Source organism: Meriones unguiculatus, chromosome 18, assembly GCF_030254825.1.
Source record: "Meriones unguiculatus strain TT.TT164.6M chromosome 18, Bangor_MerUng_6.1, whole genome shotgun sequence".
NCBI lineage: Eukaryota > Metazoa > Chordata > Mammalia > Rodentia > Muridae > Meriones > Meriones unguiculatus.
In genome coordinates this window covers 7,884,216-7,904,785 of record NC_083365.1, presented here as the reverse complement: position 1 = coordinate 7,904,785, position 20,570 = coordinate 7,884,216, and the positions used below count along the sequence as shown (strand labels likewise).

The 20,570-nt window shown below is 40.6% G+C and overlaps 1 protein-coding gene and 1 long non-coding RNA gene across 2 annotated transcripts in view; both read right to left on the bottom strand.

Annotated features, from left to right (window-relative positions):
- Hao1 (hydroxyacid oxidase 1) overlaps positions 1-20,570 on the bottom strand; it is a 50,332-nt gene that overhangs the window by 18,397 nt on the left and 11,365 nt on the right. The window contains exon 3 of the mRNA XM_021662347.2: positions 6,152-6,407. Within this exon, the coding sequence (XP_021518022.2) occupies positions 6,152-6,407 (256 nt within the window). The remainder of the gene's footprint in view (positions 1-6,151; positions 6,408-20,570) is intronic.
- On the bottom strand, positions 2,999-6,138 carry LOC132649064 (uncharacterized). The gene is made up of 2 exons (XR_009587500.1): positions 5,615-6,138; positions 2,999-5,408 (listed from the first exon to the last, which is right to left on the bottom strand). It is a non-coding gene; the product is annotated as an uncharacterized LOC132649064 (long non-coding RNA).

Genomic DNA, 20,570 nt, shown 5'->3' with positions numbered 1-20,570 from the left:
TGCTAACTATATATTCTTTGCCTAGATGTGTTGTGCTGTGGGCTTGGATGGGGATCAGGAAGCATCTTCCAGTACAGAAGTCTTGCTTTCCCCTCACAGTCAGCTATTCTCTCTGGTTGCCTAGTTACTGGGGCTCAAACTCTTATTGTCCAGAGAACCTTGACAAAGGCCTGGCTTTCACATGATCAGCAACCACCATTCTTTCTTTCCTGTATTTTTCAGTTAGCACTGGGCTTTCATCACCACTCAGCAGACGGAAAGTATCATCTCCGGCACCTCTGGGTAGACTTCCTCTGGGGTGTACCCCGAGCTTTCCCACAGCATTAGGAGCTTCTGTTGCCCCAGTTTACCTGTCTTCACAAAACTTTCCCTGCTGCCTCCTTCCTCTCCTCCAGGCAAGTCCCTCCATGCTAACAAACTACACCTTACACTTGGCTGGTGGCTCAGGGAGCCACAGCTGGGACATACCACAGCTGAGCTGCCAGCTTCTAGACTAAATTCTTGATCTAGTTTGACCAAGGAGTTCTCTCACTCATGACCAAGACTCTACTGCTGGATCATCCCAGGCCTGATATACTTTCCCTCGCTCTAGCATGCCATTCTTGGAAATATTTGGATAGTGGCCTAAGCTAAAAATAAAGTTTTTTATTTGCAGTTGTGACCATACCACTGGATGACTGGCAAGGTGGCTATGCATGGCATCTTCCATGTGGCTTAGCAATCTACAATCCCCAAAGTTACTTGCAAACTAATCACATGAAACACTTCTCCTGAAGAGCTGGAGCAGAGCTTGCTCTACTGCACCCCGGCCTGACCTGTGAGCCTTTTTTTCTTATGGGAGACAACACAGCTTTGGATTAGTCCAAGTTTGTCTTCCCCTCTCCAAGCTCATAGAAAAGATCCTAGAGCCGTGACTGAAATTGCATGTTTGTAGGTGACGTTTCTAGGAATTGTATTTTCAAATTATTTTTAGACCTTCTCTTCATATAAAACTGGTTGATACTTGGCCTACATTTTAGAACACTTTAGCTAAAATTGCCGATGGAGTAGTTTGGATGCACAGACCATTCCGTGGATACGAACTTTAAGTTCCAAACAACCCTAGTCAAGCTGTTGTATCGGCGGCAGTCTTCTCAGGAGGACTGAACATACCCTTGTGGACTCATGAACATGAAGACACAAAACATCCCAAATACTAGACACTTCTCTGGCTATTGGCTTTCTAAGAAATGTTTGAACTTTTCCATTTGTCAGAACACTCAGGGTTATACAGTATTTAACAGTTCTAGGTCTTCTGTGGTCTCCCTAATGTGAACTGAACTAAGCTTTCTATTCAATAAATATATCCCTGGAAGACAAATTCAGTCCATTGCTTCAGTGAGACTAAACTTCAAACATAAATAATATTGTTAAGAAATAAAAGTGCAGTCTCTCTATCCCATCTTCAGACCAGGAGAGAAGAAGGAAAGCCTCGGCATGTGGCCCTGCCCCCACTCCAAGCAGGCTTCGGTGCTTCAGCAGGGGCGGGGGGGAAAGGGTGAAATGGATAGGAAAAAACAGAAACATGGATAAAATTATATAAATAACCCTTGTTATTCTTGGACCGTGCAATGCAGATCAACACTTGAATGAATGTTGCCTTACAGAAATCTCAGGGCACAATGAAGCCTTGTTGTTACTCTAAACTTTGTTCAAAGCCAGAAGCCAAGAAAAAGTTTTCAGTTATCTTGACAGAGAACCACGATGGAGTGTTTTACCGATGGCTCTGAAAGAAACTGCCATGAATGCTATTTTTATTCAGATTGTGACATATATATGTGCATTTATATATATGATATATATGATCCTTAAAGTACCTTCTGATTTTTATTTTGTAAGGAATGAAAAAAGCAACACCAAAATATTAACATAACTATTTAGAACTTAATTTTCAGACTCCTGAGCTGATAAATGCCACAGAGACCAAATTTCTTCCTTATAAGGGAATTGCTATGCCTGGGGTGGCTCTTAATGTAGTTTTAAATGCAACAGAGAAATTGATTTTGCTTTTATAATTACTAATGTTAAATAGCTTTTAAAAATCAATAGTATGACTAATATGAACATCGATGGTAACATAAAATTTTTAAATATTGATAATATCATACTAAGATTAAAGCCACGTTTCTATCTTGAAAACTCCTTAAATAAAGTAAAACAGAATAAAAATCAGCAAAGTTTATGATTCCATCAGAGTATGGAGAAGAGATGGTCACAGGTTACAGGAGATGGGGACAGGAAGTCAGCCTTTCTTATGTGGTTAGAAAAGCACAATGTTCAGAACACACCCTGGTCACTTCCTCTTCAGTGTGCCCAGGTGGTCTAAAGACAGACCAGAGCCATGAACATGGTTCCAATCCTGCTCAATTTTTTCCTAGTTCTAGTGGGGAAATTCCGTCTGTATTGCTAAATTTTTATATGCTGATTAAACCGTTACATACCAAGCAGCTACTATTAACTGTCACTGTTTTCTATGTTTGGTCAACACCAGTGAGCAAGAGAGTAAAAGCTCTCCACCCATCACAGAGACAATCAACATGGACATTGTTAAGTGCACTGAAAGGCAAATACAATACAAAGTAAAGGCATACAATGGGGCAGAATAGGAGGCAGACCAATTGGTAGAGGCTCAAATTCGCATCTGAAGTATGACAACAAGGGCAACTTTCATTGTAAGGCTATTATAAAAATGAACTCAATAGGATTAATTTCATTTCATCATTGCTGTTATAGCAAATGACCACAGTTGCACAGCTTCATAATGTCACAGATTTGTGGGCTGGAGATATGGCTTAGCTGTGAAGAGCACTGGCTCCTCGTTCAAGACCCATGTTCCATTCCCAATACCCACATGCCAGCTCACAAGCACCTATAACTCTGGTTTCAAGGTACTCATTGCCCTCTTCTGGCCTCAGTGAGACACCATGGTGCACAGATATACATGCAAGCAAGACACCCATACACATAAAAATAATTTTAATGTCACAAATGTACTATATTTACAAAGGTTGGAAAGACCAAAATGGTTCTCAGTGAGCTCAATTCAAGGTGCTCAGGGGTGTCCTGTCTTTGCCTGCCTAGAGAATACAGTATCCCATCTGTTCTCTCAGTGGAAAACCCACTTCCCTGGCTCTGAGCTACATGGTTTCAACTCTCCTTATATCATCGCAATTCCTCCTCTGGCCAACACTTTTATTCCAAATAAAAACTCTCCATTGCATATAATGTCTGTCGTGATAAAACAGGATCGTCTCCCATCTCAAGATCCTTAACTCAATCTCTTCCGCCAAGCTCTTTTTCGTGTAAGGTGTCAGGTTCCAGGGTTCTTTTGTTTGTTAGGAACATACACCTTTGGCTTCAGCATGTGCTCCTAACAATGATTTGCTCTTGTCACTTAAAAAAAAAAAAAAAAACTGTCTGGCACTGTGACAGGAGGTGAGTAGATCACTCTTAACGCAGGTAAATGAATCATGCCATGGAGCATGAGCAAGGCATGAGGCCCCTGCCTCACAGGCTCGAGAATCTGCGTGGTGAACTGGCTTTATTCCTGCTTCTTCCAGAGCGGAGGATTTTCCTTCTGCCCCTCACGTTCATCCCTTCTGTAAAGTGCACACATGCATTTGTTTTGCATATAGACCAAGTGGCCATTACCAACCTTCTGAACTCTCTCTGCTCCCAGGTGCCAAGAGTCAGGGCCCTCCCCTCCACCCGGGCAGAGGAAGTAGCAAAGGCTGGAGGGAGCCAGGCTTAGCAACTCATTCTCCCCTGGATTTCCTGTCTCCTTCCCTTGCCAAACCCCACTTCTGAAAAGCAGGCTTCACCTTCTATGAGTCAGGTCAGTGCAAAAAGAAAATGATTTCATATCGGGCTGTTCACAGATGAAATTTAGGGGGTGGGGGTAAGTGAAGGCTTGAATTCCAGTTTGTGTGTTCTGTTTTCTAACGGAGTGTGGGCCACTGAGGTGCTGCTGAGCAGAAGCCACTGGCTGTCTTGATCCCGTTGGGACGAGCCCCACCAATGTGTGGCTGGGAATGAGTGTTTCCGTGCTCCCCATAACCTGGATGTACTGATTTGATCATCTTCAGAACAGAGCTGTAACAAGCTGGAAGCCCGGGGCCACTCCTGTGAACACTCACAGCTGAAAGGGGTCTTTGTTCCAAGGCTCGCCACATCAACCGGGCAGAAGTCCAGGGGCAAAGAAAAGGGGGGGAGGGGTCAAGCCTGTGGTTCATCATGCAGTCACCCTGTGTAGAGAAGCAAGGGTCCCAGCCAGGATACACAACAGTGACGTCCTGCCCATAGGACTAGATACCTACGAGTTTGCTACCCAGAGCAGGAAGTATAACGCAAATTCCACGGTTCTATTACCATCTCTGTTTTTAAGAACGATGTCATTAGGAAAAAAGGAAAAGGGACATTTCTTTACAAACGACCAAAGGGAAATATAGAGAGTTTCATGTAGGAAAACTGTGACAGCGTGAAACTAATTATTTTAGAAAGTATATATATATATATATATATATATATATATATACACAGAGAGAGAGAGAGAGAGGGAGAGAGAGAGAGAGAAGAGAAGAGAAACTGCCAAAATAAAGAAAAGGTTAGTGTAAATTGCATATTGAGAAGTTGGAAGTAGTTTGCTCCTTACATAGTAGGGTAGTATCGAACCTGTGGCCCAGCTTTACTACCAACTCTTTCATTTGCTTAGGAGAGGTGCCACATGCAGAAATGACATCCCCAAACCTGTCTGGAAGTGACAAGCATTCGCACTAATCACCAGCTGGCATACAGCACAGCAGCAAAACCTGAGGTGTGAGACCTGAAAGTCTCCGGAGCATATTCCTGGCTATGGCAAAGGACAATCTTGTGGTCCCTACACAAAGCTGCATACTCTGTCCATAGTGCATTTAAAGGCCCCTTTCCAGGGATCTGTTTTCTTTACGGGGAACTGACTTGAGCTTTACATCTGTTCATTTTTAATTCTTTCAGAAGAGAAACAGAGGATGCTTTCATGTGACTTTTTTTTTTTTATCTTTCTTCTGTCTTTCAAGCTCTAGCTGTTCTAAACACAAACAACATGTAGACAGAGTGAGCAGTGGCCCCTGTGGAAAGTTATACAGTCCCTGGAAGACACCAATAGTCACCCAACACAAACGCCATCTGCTAGGGCAAAGGTTTGATGTGTACAGCCCCCAGGAAAGTCATCCATCGATCACAACTGGTATGAAAAATACAGAAGAGGCTGTTTGGGCATAAAACACAGAAAGAGAAAACAGTGGAGAAAGATGCCTATAGCTGAAGAAACCCGAAGTCCTTCATCACCAAGCTCCACTGCGGTCCTGGCTTTGATTCAAGTTCCTGAAATGCTACAAGGGAAAGAACATTTCAGAGTTAATAAAAGGCTGAATGGCTTGATGAAATCATTATAGTTCAATTTTAGATTTTTTGATGTATGGTTTCTCCCAACATGGGTGAGTAAGTGAATTAATGAATTTTCATCCATGGATGACCCACATGAAAGAGAAACAGAATGAAGTAGAAGATGAAGGATCAAAAGCATGGCATCTTTTACCTCGATATTTTTGTCCTTTTTCCCATCTTCCTAGCCCTAGCTGCTCCTACATCAACAAAAATTAAAACACAAATGTGAGTCTTTGATTTCCACAAAGAAACAGGGTACCAGGAACACACACACACATACACACACACACAAAGAAACAACAACTGTGACCTATACAAAGCTATGTGTATGCCATTTCATACTTCTCCAAACCTTAATGCACTCTGCTAACAAAGTATTCTACATTTTTCAATAATATACTAATTCTACCTGCTGTAATAGCTTGAATGTGTGATATCTCCAAGCAGCATCTGGCTAGAGATTATACAGAAATGTGGCAGTGGCTTTCTCTAAAACACAGAGCCTATCATTTCCAGTGAGATCCTTTTAACCATAAGATTAATGTCTCTACAGTCAATGCCTCTATGGAGATAGATTTCTCTATGGTATCCACTTGTAAACTAAAATCAAAAATAAAAAGCAGCTTCTGGGGGTGGCCCATTAAAGGGAATGAGAAACCCCACTGTAAGTCTGTGAGATCATAGTTACCTGAGTTGTGGCGGCAGCTTGAACCTGTTGCGCACATCATCAAAGCGGTTGCCCAGGTAAGGGGTGTCCACAGTCACAAATATGGCCTTGTAGTCCATCTGCTCAGCTCGCTTCACCAGCTGTCTGCTGACCTCACGGTCTTTGTAGATGTACAGCTGCATCCAGCGCAGAGCCTCAGGGCCAGCCTCTGCCACTTCTTCTATTGAGGAAGTAGCCCAGGAACTGAGCATCATACCGGTTCCCATGGTCTGACAGGCTGTGACGGAAAGGAGAAAGTCAAGTAGACATCGCACAACTCCTCTCTTGGACTGGTGTTCCATTCAAAGGGGAAAGACTTCTGCAAATGCAACCTGTCAGCATGAACTCAGACTTTTAAAAATAAATACATAAAACATGCATTGATTTTAACTCTGTGTTTATTACATATTTTGGAGATGAATAAGTAGATAACGAAGGATTGTTATAGCTGAAGATGAAATTACTGAGAGCAACCATCTTAGGGTACTGGTTAGAGTGTATGTAATTAATATATAAAATGAAATACATACAGCCATTCAGGATAACACGGTTGTGAAGGTTAATTTCATGTGTCAGCTTTTCGAGACCATGGTGCCCAGATATTCGGTCAAACAAATCTGGATGTTATCCTCATGGTATTTTTAGTTGAAATTAACATTAAAAGTAATAGCAGAATTGAGCAGAGCAGATAGCCTGCTGGTGTCCAGCCTCATTTAATCCGTCAAGGACTTAAAATGTGATTAATCTCTCCCAAGAACGAAAAGGAAATTCTATAAGCTGACTGCTGCTGAAAATGACTTTCATACCACCTTCCTCAGGTCACCAGCCTTCTGCTTACTCTGCAGATTTGGGGTTTAAGTGTCTCCATAATTATGTAACCCAAGTTGCAAAAATAGGTCTCTATCGTAAATAGCGATAGATAGACAGATAGATAGATAGATAGATAGATAGATAGATAGATAGATAGATAGATAGATAATACTGTTAACTGTATTGGGAGATAGATCCCATCATCTCTCTGGAGAACTCTAGCTGTTATTATAATTATAAAACATTATAAAATATTATAAAATTATAAAATATTTATAGACATAAACATACAATCAACATATATATATGTATAGATAGATAAATATAGATAGATTAAAGAGAAAAGTCCAAAAACAACATGTATGCCATGATGCCATCTTTGTACAAATTATAACTCATCTAAATGAGCTAAACATTAATAGGTTATAAAACATGATGAGTTCAAGTTTTCCTTCCTTTTTACATTTTTAAATATCTTTTTTTTAAGTGTTTACTAAGACACATTCTACCTTTGTGCCCCCCTTTTTAAAAACATGTGCACTAGATATCAAAAAGCAGATTCATCCTTTTGAGCAAGGTAGCGCCACTAGTGAGAAAATTGCCTTGGAAGACAGAAAAACATTGGTGACAGTATAAGTTACTGTCCTTCTTAATAGCATGAGTTATTTAGTAGAAGAAAGGCTGATTTGATGTTTGCATGGTATACAGAAAATTCCAAGAAATAAAGCTTAAGTATCTAATGTTGGCTGTGGAATCCCTTGACATTCCTCTCATCTGAATGGTCGCCTTGTGTCAAAAGGGAGTGAGTGTGCTTGTCCAAGTTACACTCCCAGAATGATAATGGAAATCAAGTGAGATGGTGCTTATGACGTTTCTCCAAGAGATTCAAAACCTTCCATGCTCAAACTTCAGCTAACAACCAAGTCTCCTGATGAACTTACAAAAGTGGGCCTCATGGTCCTACCTACAGTTTCTTACTTGGGGGCCCTGTCGGACTCCAAAGGTTTGACTCTTCCTGACTATGCTGCTGCCACCTATGGTGGACCTCACTTAGACACCAAAAAGTAGCATCAGCAGCTGATAGTAGTGTAAGTTCAAGTGCTTTTAAAATGGATTTGGTTTTTGGAACACGCACATTACTTTTCCAATATTTCTGATGCTATCTACATCTCAAACAAAATATGTGAGATGAAGAATATCATGCCTTTGAGATAGTGTTCATCCCAGGATCTCATTTGAGAATTTATATAATAGGTTCTCATGGCTTGAAAATCACTGCCCCTAAGAAACACATTTTAGTAAGTAATAATACATCTGGATTCATGTCTGATTTTCATTAAGTTTAACAATGTGGAAACAACACCAAAGGGCACTGAGTGCTTGAGTCAGAACATTCTAGCCATCACTTTACCACAAAGAAATCATGTCCTGATTATGTGATCTAACTAAGATCATGCTGAGTTGGACAGCAAAGATGACAACAGTTCAATGTATCCATTTGTCTAGGACTGGTGTATATGAGAGTCTCTGGTAACCAAGCCCAGATAAAAGTATTTCCGCACAGAGGGGACATTCAGGTAACTAAGAACCTTCATGAAGTTAGCATGTAACTCAATTACAGCTCCACCAGCTGCAATATGGAAATCTTCAAGGACTTTCCTTAGCATATTAAACCATCTATAGACATTCCATAGAGCTGTGACAATGTTAAAAGTAATTCGGCAATCATTCCCACACCAAACCTGATTTGCTCAGTGTGTCCACATTCTCAAGCACCTTACACAATCACTCTACTACAGATGTCCTTAGAGACTTCGGTGGCCAAGGCCTGTTCTGGAGGCACCTGTCCTCCTCTAATGTCTTGTAATTTAGTTTTCCCTCCAGTACTGGGGATCAAACTCAGGGCATGCTAGTCCAGAATGTTGTCACTGAGCATTGGCCCCAACCACCATCTTCACTTTTCAACTAAATCACCTAAAATCATAAGGCTGAAATTCAGAGATGAAGACCATAAATTCCAAGTTGCCATTGTCTCTGTTAACAGTTGCTAGTGATTTTCTAAGAGCCTACTGGGAGCTGAGGGACTATTAGAAGGACAGGCTTCAGCGCTCCTTTCTATTCCCAGATTGTGGCTGTACATCACTGGGATGTTAGGTGACTTTGAATGTTCACGAAGTCTGCCAAACAGAGCTCCTAGCCAAGGCACTGTTGCTAGGAAAGCGCAGCCTGGCTCTTTCCAGGGGCGAAGGTTTCTAATGCTGTCCCAATGTTGAATATTCATGGTAGTCAACACACCCTAAAGACAACAGAGCCAGAGCCAGTGAGGGGGTTTAGCATATAGAATGTTTGCCAGGCAAGCCTCATGACCTGAGTCCAATCCTCAGACCCACATAAAGGTGAGAAGACAAAACCAACACCACAAAGCTACCCTCTGATCTTTCACACATGCACACACACACACACACACACACACACACACACCATGGCATGGGTAAACACACAATAATAGTAATAATAATAATAAATTTAAAACAACATGTCCAGGAGAACACACTTCCAAGATCCCATGTGACATCTTGACACTGTTTTCTTATTGTTTCTGCCTCATTTATCATCCTGAAGGTAAACTTCAATAACAGAACCCTGAACTACTGGCATAAAGTTGTTTCCTTGGTCTCTTTGGACAGTCCAGCCTCACCTGGAATTTGGTGTGTATTTTACACTGGCCCTGAACAAGAGTCCCCCTTACTGCTACCACCTAAGTGCTGGCATTTCAGATATATGGCCCCATGCCCAGCTAAACTTTTATTTTAAAGATTTACTTATTATTTTTGTTTTATGTCTGAGTGTTTTGCACATTGTAAAAGATATTCAATTATGCTAGTTAACATATGTAACTAATTTTGTGATGAAAGCATCAAAATTCTATTCTTCGGGGCTGGGTGTAGAGCTCAGTAGAGTACAAAACTCTGAGTGCAACCCAAAGCACTAAAAAAGTTTTAAAGTGCTATTCTTTCAGCATATTCTGAAATATATAATACACCATTACTCAGTGTGGTTTTGAGCAGCACATGGCTTCTTATCAGCTATTCCTCTAGTTTAAACCAGGCTTTGATTGACATCTACTGTTCCCCATTCTCATCCCTGAACCCTAGCTTCTCATTTCTCTTACATCACCCTAGACGTTGATTGACATCCTCCTATTTCCATCCTCTTCCCCCAACCACAGTTTCTGTCCCTTCACTCTCGAATTCCATAATGTTCCATTATGCAGCCACACCATATTTCCTTTGTTTATCCATTATCGAATTTTTTATTTTTATTAATTACACTTTATTCACTTTGTATCCCCCAATAAGCCCCTCTCTCCTCCCACCCCGATCCCACCCTCCCACCCCCTTCTTCACGCATGCCTCTCCCCAAGTCCACTGATAGGGGAGGGCCTTCTCTCCTTCCTTCTCATCTTAGTCTATCAGGTCTCATCAGGAGTGGCTGCATTGTCTTCCTCTGTGGCCTGGTAAGGCTGCTCCCCCCTCAGGGGAGGTGATCAAAGAGCAGACCAAGCAGTTAATCTCAGAGGCAGTTCCTCTTCCCATTACTATGTAACCCACTTGGACACTGAACTGCCATGGGCTACATCTGTGCAGAGGTTCTAGGTGATCTCCATGCAAGGTACTTGGTTGGAGTATGAGTCTCTGGGAAGACCCCTGTGTTCAAATTTCTGGTTCTGTTTCTCTCCTTGTGGAGACCCTGTCCTCTCCAGATCGTACTATTTCCCACTTCTTACAGAAGATTCCATGCACTCTGCCCAACAGTTGGCCATAAGTCTCAGTGTCTGCTTTGATATTCTGCAGGGCAGAGCCTTTCAGAGGCCCTCCGGGTAGGTTTTACCTTGTTTCCTGTTTTCTTCTTTTTCTGATGTTCTTTCTCTTTGCCTTTCAGGATGGGGATTGAGCATTTTAGTCAGGGTCCTCTCTCTTGATTAGTTTTTTTAGATGTATGGATTTTAGTAGGTTTATCCTACATTACATGTCTATATGAGTGAGAATATACCATGTGTGTCTTTCTGCTTCTGGGACAGCTCACTCAGGATGATCCTTTTCAGGTCCCAACATTTACCTGCAAATTTCATGATTTCCTTATTTCTTATTGCTGAGTAATATTTCATTGTGTAGATGTACCACAATTTCTGCATCTATTCTTCAGTTGAGGGGCATCTGGGCTGTTTCCAGCTTCTGGCTATTGCAAATAAAGCTGCTACAAACATGGTGAGCAAATGTCCTTATTGTGTACTTGAGCCTCTTTTGGATATATGCCTAGGAGTGGTATGGCTGGATCTTCAGGAAGTACTATTCTTAGTTGTCTGAGAAAGCTCCAGATTGCTTTCCAGGTTGGTTGTCTGAGTTTACATTCCCAACAGCAGTGGAGGAGGGTTCCCCTTTCTCCACAGCCTCTCCAGCATGTGTTGTCACTCGAGTTTTTCATCTAGCCATCCTGATGGGTGTAAGGTGAAATCCCAGGGTCGTTTTGATTTGCATTTCTCTGATGACTAATGATGTTTAGCATTTCTTTAAGTGTTTCTCTGCCATTCTATATTCCTTTACAGAGAATTCTCTGTTTAGCTCTGTTCCCCATTTTTTAATTGGATTACTTGTTTTGCTGCTTTTCAGCTTCAGTAGTTCTTTATATATACTGGATATTAGCCCTCTGTCAGATAAAGGGTTGGTGAAGATTCTTTCCCAATCTGTAGGCTGTCGTTTTGTTTTGATGACGGTGTCCTTTGCTTTACAGAAGCTTTTCAGTTTCATGAGGTCCCATTTATTGATTTTTGCTTTTAGAGCCTCTGCTGTTGGTGTTCTGTTCAGGAAGTTGTCTCCTGTACAAATGAGTTCTAGGGTATTCCCCACTTTTCTTCTAACCGATTTAATGTGTCTGGTTTTATGTTGAGGTCTTTGATCCACTTGGACTTTTGTTTTGTGCAGAGTGATAAGTATAGATCTATTTGCATTTTTCTACATGTAGACATCCAGTTAGACCAGCACTATTTGTTGAAGATGCTATCTTTTTTCTATTGTATGGTTTTGGCCTCTTTGTCAAAGATCAGGTGTCCATAAGTATGTGGGTTTATTTCTGGGTCTTCTCTTTGGTTCCATTGATCCACCATTCTGTTTCTATGCCAGTACCAGGCAGTTTTTATTACTGTTGCTCTATAGTACAGCTTAAGATCAGGGATGGAGAAGATCTTTTATTACAGAGGATTGTTTTAGCAATTCTGGGTTTCTTGTTATTCCTTATGAAGTTGAGAGTTTTTCTTTCCAGGTCTGTAAAGAATTGTGTTGATAATTTGATGGGAATTGCATTGAATTTGTAGATTGCTTTTAGTAAGATGACCGTTTTTACTATGTTAATCTTGCCAAGCCATGAGCATAGGAGATCTTTCCATCTTCTGATATCTTCTTCTAATTCTTTCTTCAGAGACTTGAAATTTTTTTCATACAAGTCTTTGACTTCCTTGGTTAGGGTTACACCAAGGTACTTTATGTCATTTGTGGCTATAGTGAAGGGTGTTGTTTCCCTAATTTCTTTCTCATCCCTTTTGTCTTTTGTATACAGGAGGGCTACTGATTTTTTTTGAGTTAATTTTGTATCCAGCCACTTTGCTGAAGGTGTTTATCAGCTGTAGGAGTTCCCTGGTAGAATTTTTGGGGTCACTCAAGTATACTATCATATCATTTGCAAATAGTGATAATTTGACTTTGTCCGTTCCAATTTGTATCCCCTCGATCTCCTTCAACTGTCTTATTGCTCTAGCAAGGACTTCCAGCACTATGTTGAAGAGATATGGAGAGAGTGGGCAGCCTTGTCTTGTCCCTGATTTCAGTGGGATTTCTTTAAGTTTCTCTTCGTTTAGTTTGATGTTGGCTATAGGCTTGCTGTATATTGCCTTTACTATGTTTAGATATGTGCTTTGTATCCCTGATCTCTCCAATACTGTAAACATGAATGGATGTTGGATTTTGTCAAATGCTTTTTCAGCATCTAACAAGATTATCATGTGTTTTTTTTTTCTTTCAGTTTGTTAATATGGTGGATCACATTGATGGATTTTGATCAAGAAAAATGTCCATTTCATTTAGATTTTCAAATTTTGTGGCATATAGACTTTTGAAGTAAGTCCTAATGATTGTTTGGATTTCCTCAGTGTCTGTAGTTATGTCCCCCTTTTCATTTCTGATTTTGTTGATTTGGATGGTGTCTCTCTGCCTTTTAGTTAGCTTGGTTTGTCTATCTTGTTGATTTTCTCAAAGAACTAGCTCTTGGTTTTATTGATTCTTTGAATTGTTTTATTTGTTTCTAATTGATTGATTTCAGCCCTGAGTTTGATTATTTCCAGCTGCTCTCCTTTTTGGTGCATCTGCTTCTTCTTTTTCTAGGGTTTTCAGGTGAGCAATTAAGTTGCTTGAATGAGCTGTCTCGAATTTCTTCTTGAAGGCACTTAGTGCTATGAACTTTCCTCTTAGCACTGCTTTCATTGTGTCCCACAAGTTTGGGCATGTTGTGTCTTCATTTTCATTGAATTCTAGGAAGACTTTAATTTCTTTATTTCTTCCCTGACCCAGCTGTCATTTAGTAGCAAGTTGTTCAGTTTCCATGTGTGTGTAGGCATTTTGCTATTTTTGTTGTTGTTGAGGTCCAGCTTTATTCCATGGTGATCAGACAAGATACAAAGGATTATTTCAATCTTCTTATATCTGTTGAGGTTTGCTTTGTGACCCACTATATGGTCTATTTGGGAGAATGTTCCATGTGGTCTTCAGAAGAAGGTAAATTCTTTTGTGTTTGGGTATAAGTTTCTGTAAATGTCTGTTAGGTCCATTTGATCCATGACCTCTGTTAGAGAAATTGTTTCTTTGTTTAATTTCTGTTTTGTTCACCTGTCTTTTGTTTAGAGTGGGGTGTTGAAGTCTCTTACTATTAATGTGTGGGGATCTATGTGTGGTTTAAATTTTATCAATGTTTCTTTTACAAATGTGGGTGCTCTTGTATTTGGGGCATAGATGTTCATGATTGTGATGTCTTCCTGGTGGAATTTTGTCTTGATGAGTATGAAGTGTCCTTCCCCATCTCTTTTAATTAATTTTGGTTGAAAGTCTATTTTATTAGATATTAGAATGGCTACTCCTACTTGCTTCTTGGGTCCATTTGCTTGGAAAGCTGTCTTCCATCCCTTTATCCTCAGGTAATGTCTATCTTTGTGACTTAGGTGTGTTTCTTATATGCAACAGATTGCTTTAATTGTTTATCCATTAATGGGTCTTAGGTTCTTCCACACTGGTTATTGTGAATAATGCTGAAATGAACAGGAGAATACAAATACATATGTATGTACACATGTGTATATGTGTGCATATATATATATATATATAGAGAGAGAGAGAGAGAGAGAGAGAGAGTGAGAGAGAGCATACCAATTTCAATTCCCTTAAATATTTACTCAAAAGTGGGTTTACTGGATCACGTTGTAATTTTACATTTTAGTTTTTAAGGGATTTCACTGACCTGCCATGTCTCACTATGGAAGAGAAAACAGTCAGCAAGAGAAGGGATTATCCGTGGACAGAAGAAAGCATGGGTACCCTGCACACCTGAGGAGGGGCTGATATTCAAGCATATGAGCAACTCAGCTCAGTAGAGTGCAGAACCCCTGCATCCCGGGCTGTGGAATGACAGGAACAGCGCCCGCTTATGCGAAAACTCCTCTCAGACCCACCCAATTAAAGTGCCTTGTTAAAGTTAAATCAGGTACACTAGGACAGGCCTATACATGAGATAAGCAGGACGGCTCTGCCCCAGGAGGCCACCTGGCAGCGAAGCTTAAATACATCCTTACCCTGTGGAATCTGTAATTGGCTACATAAGGATTGAGCTACTTCTAGAGCTAATGCAAGGTGTAAAGTTCAACTTATAGCAGCTTATGCAACCAGCACAAGTTAATTGCCAAAATAACAGCGTGCCTGGCAAGGGCTGCCTTAAGGCTGAGCAGTGCCATTGTGCCCCTGGATTTGGGGCAGGTTTCTTTGTTTCAAGTTTTAATGAAATGTTTTCCTTTTTATTAAAGGTAACGTGGGTGTGAAAATCTTGGACTAACAGTGCAGATGTCATTCTCATTTTACAGATTAGGAGTCAGGGGCTGGAGAGATGGCTCATTGGTTGAGAGCACTGGCTGCTCTTCCAAAGAACCCGGGTTTAATTCCCAGCACCCACAGCTCACAACTGCCTGCAACTTCAAGATCTGAGACCCTCATACAGGTGTGCATGCAGGTAAAACACCAACGTACATAATGAATAAATAAACAAATCAAAGTAAATCTTTTAAAAAGAGAGATTCTGAAAGACCTTCCACTGCAAAGCTTTGTTTAAACTATAGTCTTCTGAGTGTGGGAAAGGCTCTGTACATTTCCCTCAGAACTTCATTTCTCCAGGAAGTTCATCTGGATTTAGGCAGAAAAGAGAGTTCCTCCAAAGGAGAATCTAAAAGGGAATCCCTTTTAGATTTACATATATGTATATTCTTTGTTTCCTATGTATTATAAAACTTTGGGTCCCAAGCCCACTCATGCTAAGTCTTCAATGACAAGGGACTCTGAATGCATCTCTCTCATGTGCTAGAGTTGCTGTGTCATTTCACATGTTCACCCTTAGTCAGCAGGTACTTGGAGGACCTGGAGGCTCTTTAGAAGGGAATAACTTCCAAGCTGCATCTATTGGCTTCATATTACAAGACTTAACTCATTCCTTTGGGAAAGTACACAGAGCTTTCATTGCAGGCTTTGTCTGTCTTTCTAAGGCTTGATGTCTACAGGAGCCACACAGATGTTGATGAACTTCAGATTTTGTCTGACTGTCCTGGAATGAGACCTGAGTTCTACATTTTTTTCAAAGTTGCTGAGTGTTGTCAAGGCTGATGACCACCAACCTTCCTTTGAGAACGAAATGGCATGTATTATTTTTCTGAAGTCCTCATCCATGTTGATGGATTGTATTTAGGTAGAACTCCAAGAAAATGGGAGAAACACTGAGCAGGGGTGACAGAGTGGGCATTCACTCTCACATGGCTCAGCGGTTGCTGAGGTCATCCTGGTGACACCTCTCTGTTTCTGTTGGTGCCCACAGGGAGGGGCACAGGACATCTGCTACATTTGCTCCCATACTCACTGGTTTTGCATCAAGGAGTTAAACTGCATTAGAGAGACTACCCTAAGTTGATTTAACCATCACCAAATGTATCTCACAAGCTGGTCTGTCCATGATTTGCTTGGCTTCGTAGACTTCAGATTAGAAGGATTCACTAATGGATGAATTTAAATTCAAGTGTCCAAAGATGGAAAGGGAGGAAGTGTGACTACCCAAAGCTGGGAAATTATGACTTACCAATTGTAAAATAGCTTCCACATGCTTAATGCCAAGTCCAGGAGTCGTATGAGTAGGTTGCTGAGTGATGAAGTGAAACGAAAGCTCGTCATGCAGTGCTGGACATGAAAAAACTAAGGTAGACCTGAAGATGCCCATTGACAGCCACAGCAGAGAAATGATGACCTTTCTTTGAAACATTAACTCATGACAGACTATCCCATACTTGGACTGGGGCCCAACAATTGAGCAATTTAAAATATTCTGATTTCAAATGCTTTATTTGAGCATTATCTTTCTTCTTGGGAAAAGAAACTTGATTTTCCAAAGTTATGTTTTTAAAAGAAAAAAAGAGAAGGGAAGAAAATGTTTAATTTGTTCAAAAGATCCAAAAGTTTTAAGATGCATTTGATTAAAGTGCTCCTACAAAACTTAGTCACCAAAACATCTGTGCTGAAAACAATTTTGTTAGAAAAACGAATTTTGTCATCTGCACAGGAAGTACTTGTGTAATGGGGAAAATATGCGGTGACAGAGCACCAAGCCACTGTGTGTTCTAAATTCAAGGCCTGACACGCTGAAGTACTTGCATGAGTGTACACCTTAATGACTATTGCGTGTGTCAGCCTTTCATCACGCAGGGACTAAAGACATGACAAACGCTGTTGCCAAAGCCTCTGAAAGTGATATTAGGCTTCTCTAGAAAAATAAAGTTCTGAAGAAATTAACTAAGTGAAGTGTAAATTATGTTTGATCTATTTAGAAATGGTCAAGAAAATCTTAACTTATCCTCTAAGGACTTTAACCAATTTAAGTACTCTAAACAAAGGTGAGAAAAAATAGGCTTAGTTTTGCAATTCCTTTAACACAAGTTGTTCTCTGAATGGAAGCGCTACAGCTTCAAAGATCGCACTACTCTGCCAGTGTACATTAGGGTTTTTTTAATTTTTTGCTTGTTCGGTTGTTTCGTCAACATACAGAAGTGCTTGTAAGGACCCATCAGTCCCTGGGGCACCTTTGCCCTCCCTGTCTTGCTTCAGCCCATCACTAGAGCACAATGCTGAGATACACAGTGAAACATCACCTCACCAGCCTGTCGGTCCCCTGTGCTGACTGAGTAGTCCAGTCCTGATGTAACTGGCAGCTAACGAGGAAGAGGTCATCCAGTAGTCAGACACTTCCTAATGATGACTTAGGTGATAATCAAGGTTATACCTGGCAACTTCAGTCAACTCCCACAGCTTAGATCCCTCAGTGTTGGGACACACTACACCCAATTGCTTACCGTCACAATCAAATGTCCAATAAGAAGTCACAAAGGCAATCACATGCTCTCCACAAAGCTACTCCATTGCTTGGCTTTTGGTGCACAGCCCTTAATATCATACCATTTTAAATTGGTCTTTAGTACAGCAAGGTAAGTCAGAGCTCAGAGACATGCCTAGGTTGACCCCTGCGGTCCTCCACTCACTGGTCCTTGCCCATGTGTCCCCTTCTCCTCCACTGTCAAGTGATAACGGGAATAATCCTGCAGGTCCATTTTGAGGAGTGATAGCAGAGATATAAAATACAAGCATTGTACGCAGCACAGAGAATGCACTCCACCTTAGGAAAGCAAAGAGGTATTTTAGAACAAGCCCACTGCTTTGCCTGGGTTCAGAAAAGCTGAGAACGAAGAGGTTCTTTTCTTAGTAGGAATGTTGGAATGGATGTCTCATTGGTCACCTAGAGTGACACATAAGTAGATAAATCAACAAAACTTTCAGAACTGTATCGTTTGCGTTGGAAGCAAAGGACATGACAATGCTTTCTTGTTGAATGCTTTCAGTCAATGTGAAGGTTGATCACGTAGACTCGGGAAAATCCAGAAAATTCAACAGCTCGAGCGTTCTCCTTCTGGATAGTCTCTGCGCTGCCCCCGTCCACCTGCACCACAATAGGCAGGCAGTCACGGCTACCCAAACGTCACTGTGGAATGAATGTCTCAGGCTCAGAAAGAAAGTGTTCAGATTTAATGGTTTTATGGCCCATCAAATCCTGTGTGGGAGCCTCTAATTACATCCAGCAGCTAAGATTTCTTTAAAAACTTTTTTTGACAGTTTAATAAGAATTTGCTAATATGCTGGGCATTTCTGGATCGCATTAGAGAGCGGTGACTTTCTCTATATGCAATCCCAGCACTCCCTCCTGTGGCTATTGTCTACATAACAAGCTAGAAACACAAGGATAAACATAAATATATATATATATATATATATATATATAATTTCTCATCTTTTAAAGTGAATACAGAAATAGGCATACACAACTCCATAGAAGATGGAGTACAGTTCCGTTATGGTCACTATGCGCACAAAGGGACAGCTCTGGTAATGCCTGTAACACAACAGCAAGCATTTGAGGAATCAGACTTGGGGCTGAAGAGACTCAGCTCAGCTATTAACAGGCTCACAACAACAACAAAGAGAGAGAGAGAGAGAGATTGAAATCAGAGTGGTCTACCCATCTTGCAAGACAGAAACCAAATCTAACTATAGCACTATTTTATCAGCTAGTAAGACTTATGATCACTGTTAATGCCTTTCATATGTGAAATACAGAAGTGGTTTCTTCTTTGAAGAATAAGGACAAGAACAACAACAACAACAAAAATGTGGGGTGGGAGCCAGCTACAGTCTCTCATTTATAGACATAAATATATTCATTAAATATTAGAAAAACTTCTAGTTGTTAAGATATTAATTAAAGAATCTTCGGCAGCAAATCTTTTAGTCACAGCATAATGCATAAAAAGTCCAGGATGTTTTCCAGCCACGTCCCTCCACTTGATAAGAGCTTTAGAAACTGTAGTTTCTCCTTACATGTGCCTCCAGGTATTTCCTAATGAATTTCACTTTCTTTGTTTCATTTCTTTTTCTCAAAATCTAAAGGGTAAAACATGCTGTGGGTTTTTTTTATTTCTGTATTTTTATTTTTATTAATTATCGTTTATTTACTTTGTATCCTCCCTGTAGCTCCTTTCCTCATTCCCTCCCAATCCTACCCTCCCTCCCTCATCTCATCCCATGACCCTCCCCCAGTCCACTGATAGGGGAGGTCTTCCTCCCCTTCCCTCTGATCCTAGTCTATCAGGTCCCATCAGGACTGGCTCCATTGCCTTCCTCTCTGGCCTGGTAAGGTTGCTCCCCCTTCAGGGGGAGATGATCAAAGTATGATGTGGTTTTTATTAATATTCCTAGACTATCACACAGAGCTTGCCTTGGGCCTCTTGCTGCAATTAATATTTGGGAACTATCAGTAGTTGACCAGGATATTTTACTCAACATCAACTAACTGAATAATAACATTGAGCAGCCATGTATAATGTCACCATCCTCCATTTCCACATTAACAGGGTTAAGGATTTCCTTAGGGATTTGGGTTAGGATAGTGTTAAAGAGTAGATGAGATAATAAATTTTAAATTTGGAGACACACCAAATGCTCAATAAATGTTGGTTATCTTTCCACAGCTTTTAAAGTATCATTTTCTGAATTTCTGAAATATTTACCACATACTTAATTGTGTCATCAGCAAGTTCCAAAGATGAATATGCTCCCACCCCAGTCCTATATCCCAGGAGTGCAGTGTGAGAAAAGAGAGCAAACGCACACAGTTTCTTACTCCCTGTCCAAGCTCTCTGTCTCCATAAAACACAATAATAATAATAATAATAATAATAATAATAATAATAATAAAAGACATCTCAGGAAAACATATAAGGGCAGCTATATACTTTGAACCATCTTTGGTAGTTGGTGAAAATTAAAACCATTTTTTAAAGTGTAAAGATCATTTACTCTTCTTTGGGATTTTCCTGGATTTTTGTGTTCTGTTTTCGTTGGTGTGTTTCTCTGGTTCTGCTTCTTGGGTCTTTTGGTGTTGTTAGTATTTTGTTTTCTATGTGGCCCTAACTGCTGTGGATCACCCACCCCTCCTCCCTAAACTCTGGGTCCTGAGGTTGCAGACATGTGCCACCGTGCTGAGCTGGTTTTGTTCTGCAGTTTCCTCGTTGACGTGTTTTTCCATCGCGTGTTGTTTAACAGTGGAAAGCTTTTCTTAAAGAACGTTCTTTTGAATAGCACGCATGCTCAGTGATGGCTATGTTTCTAAGGTCCTTCAGAACAGCCCCAAACCACTT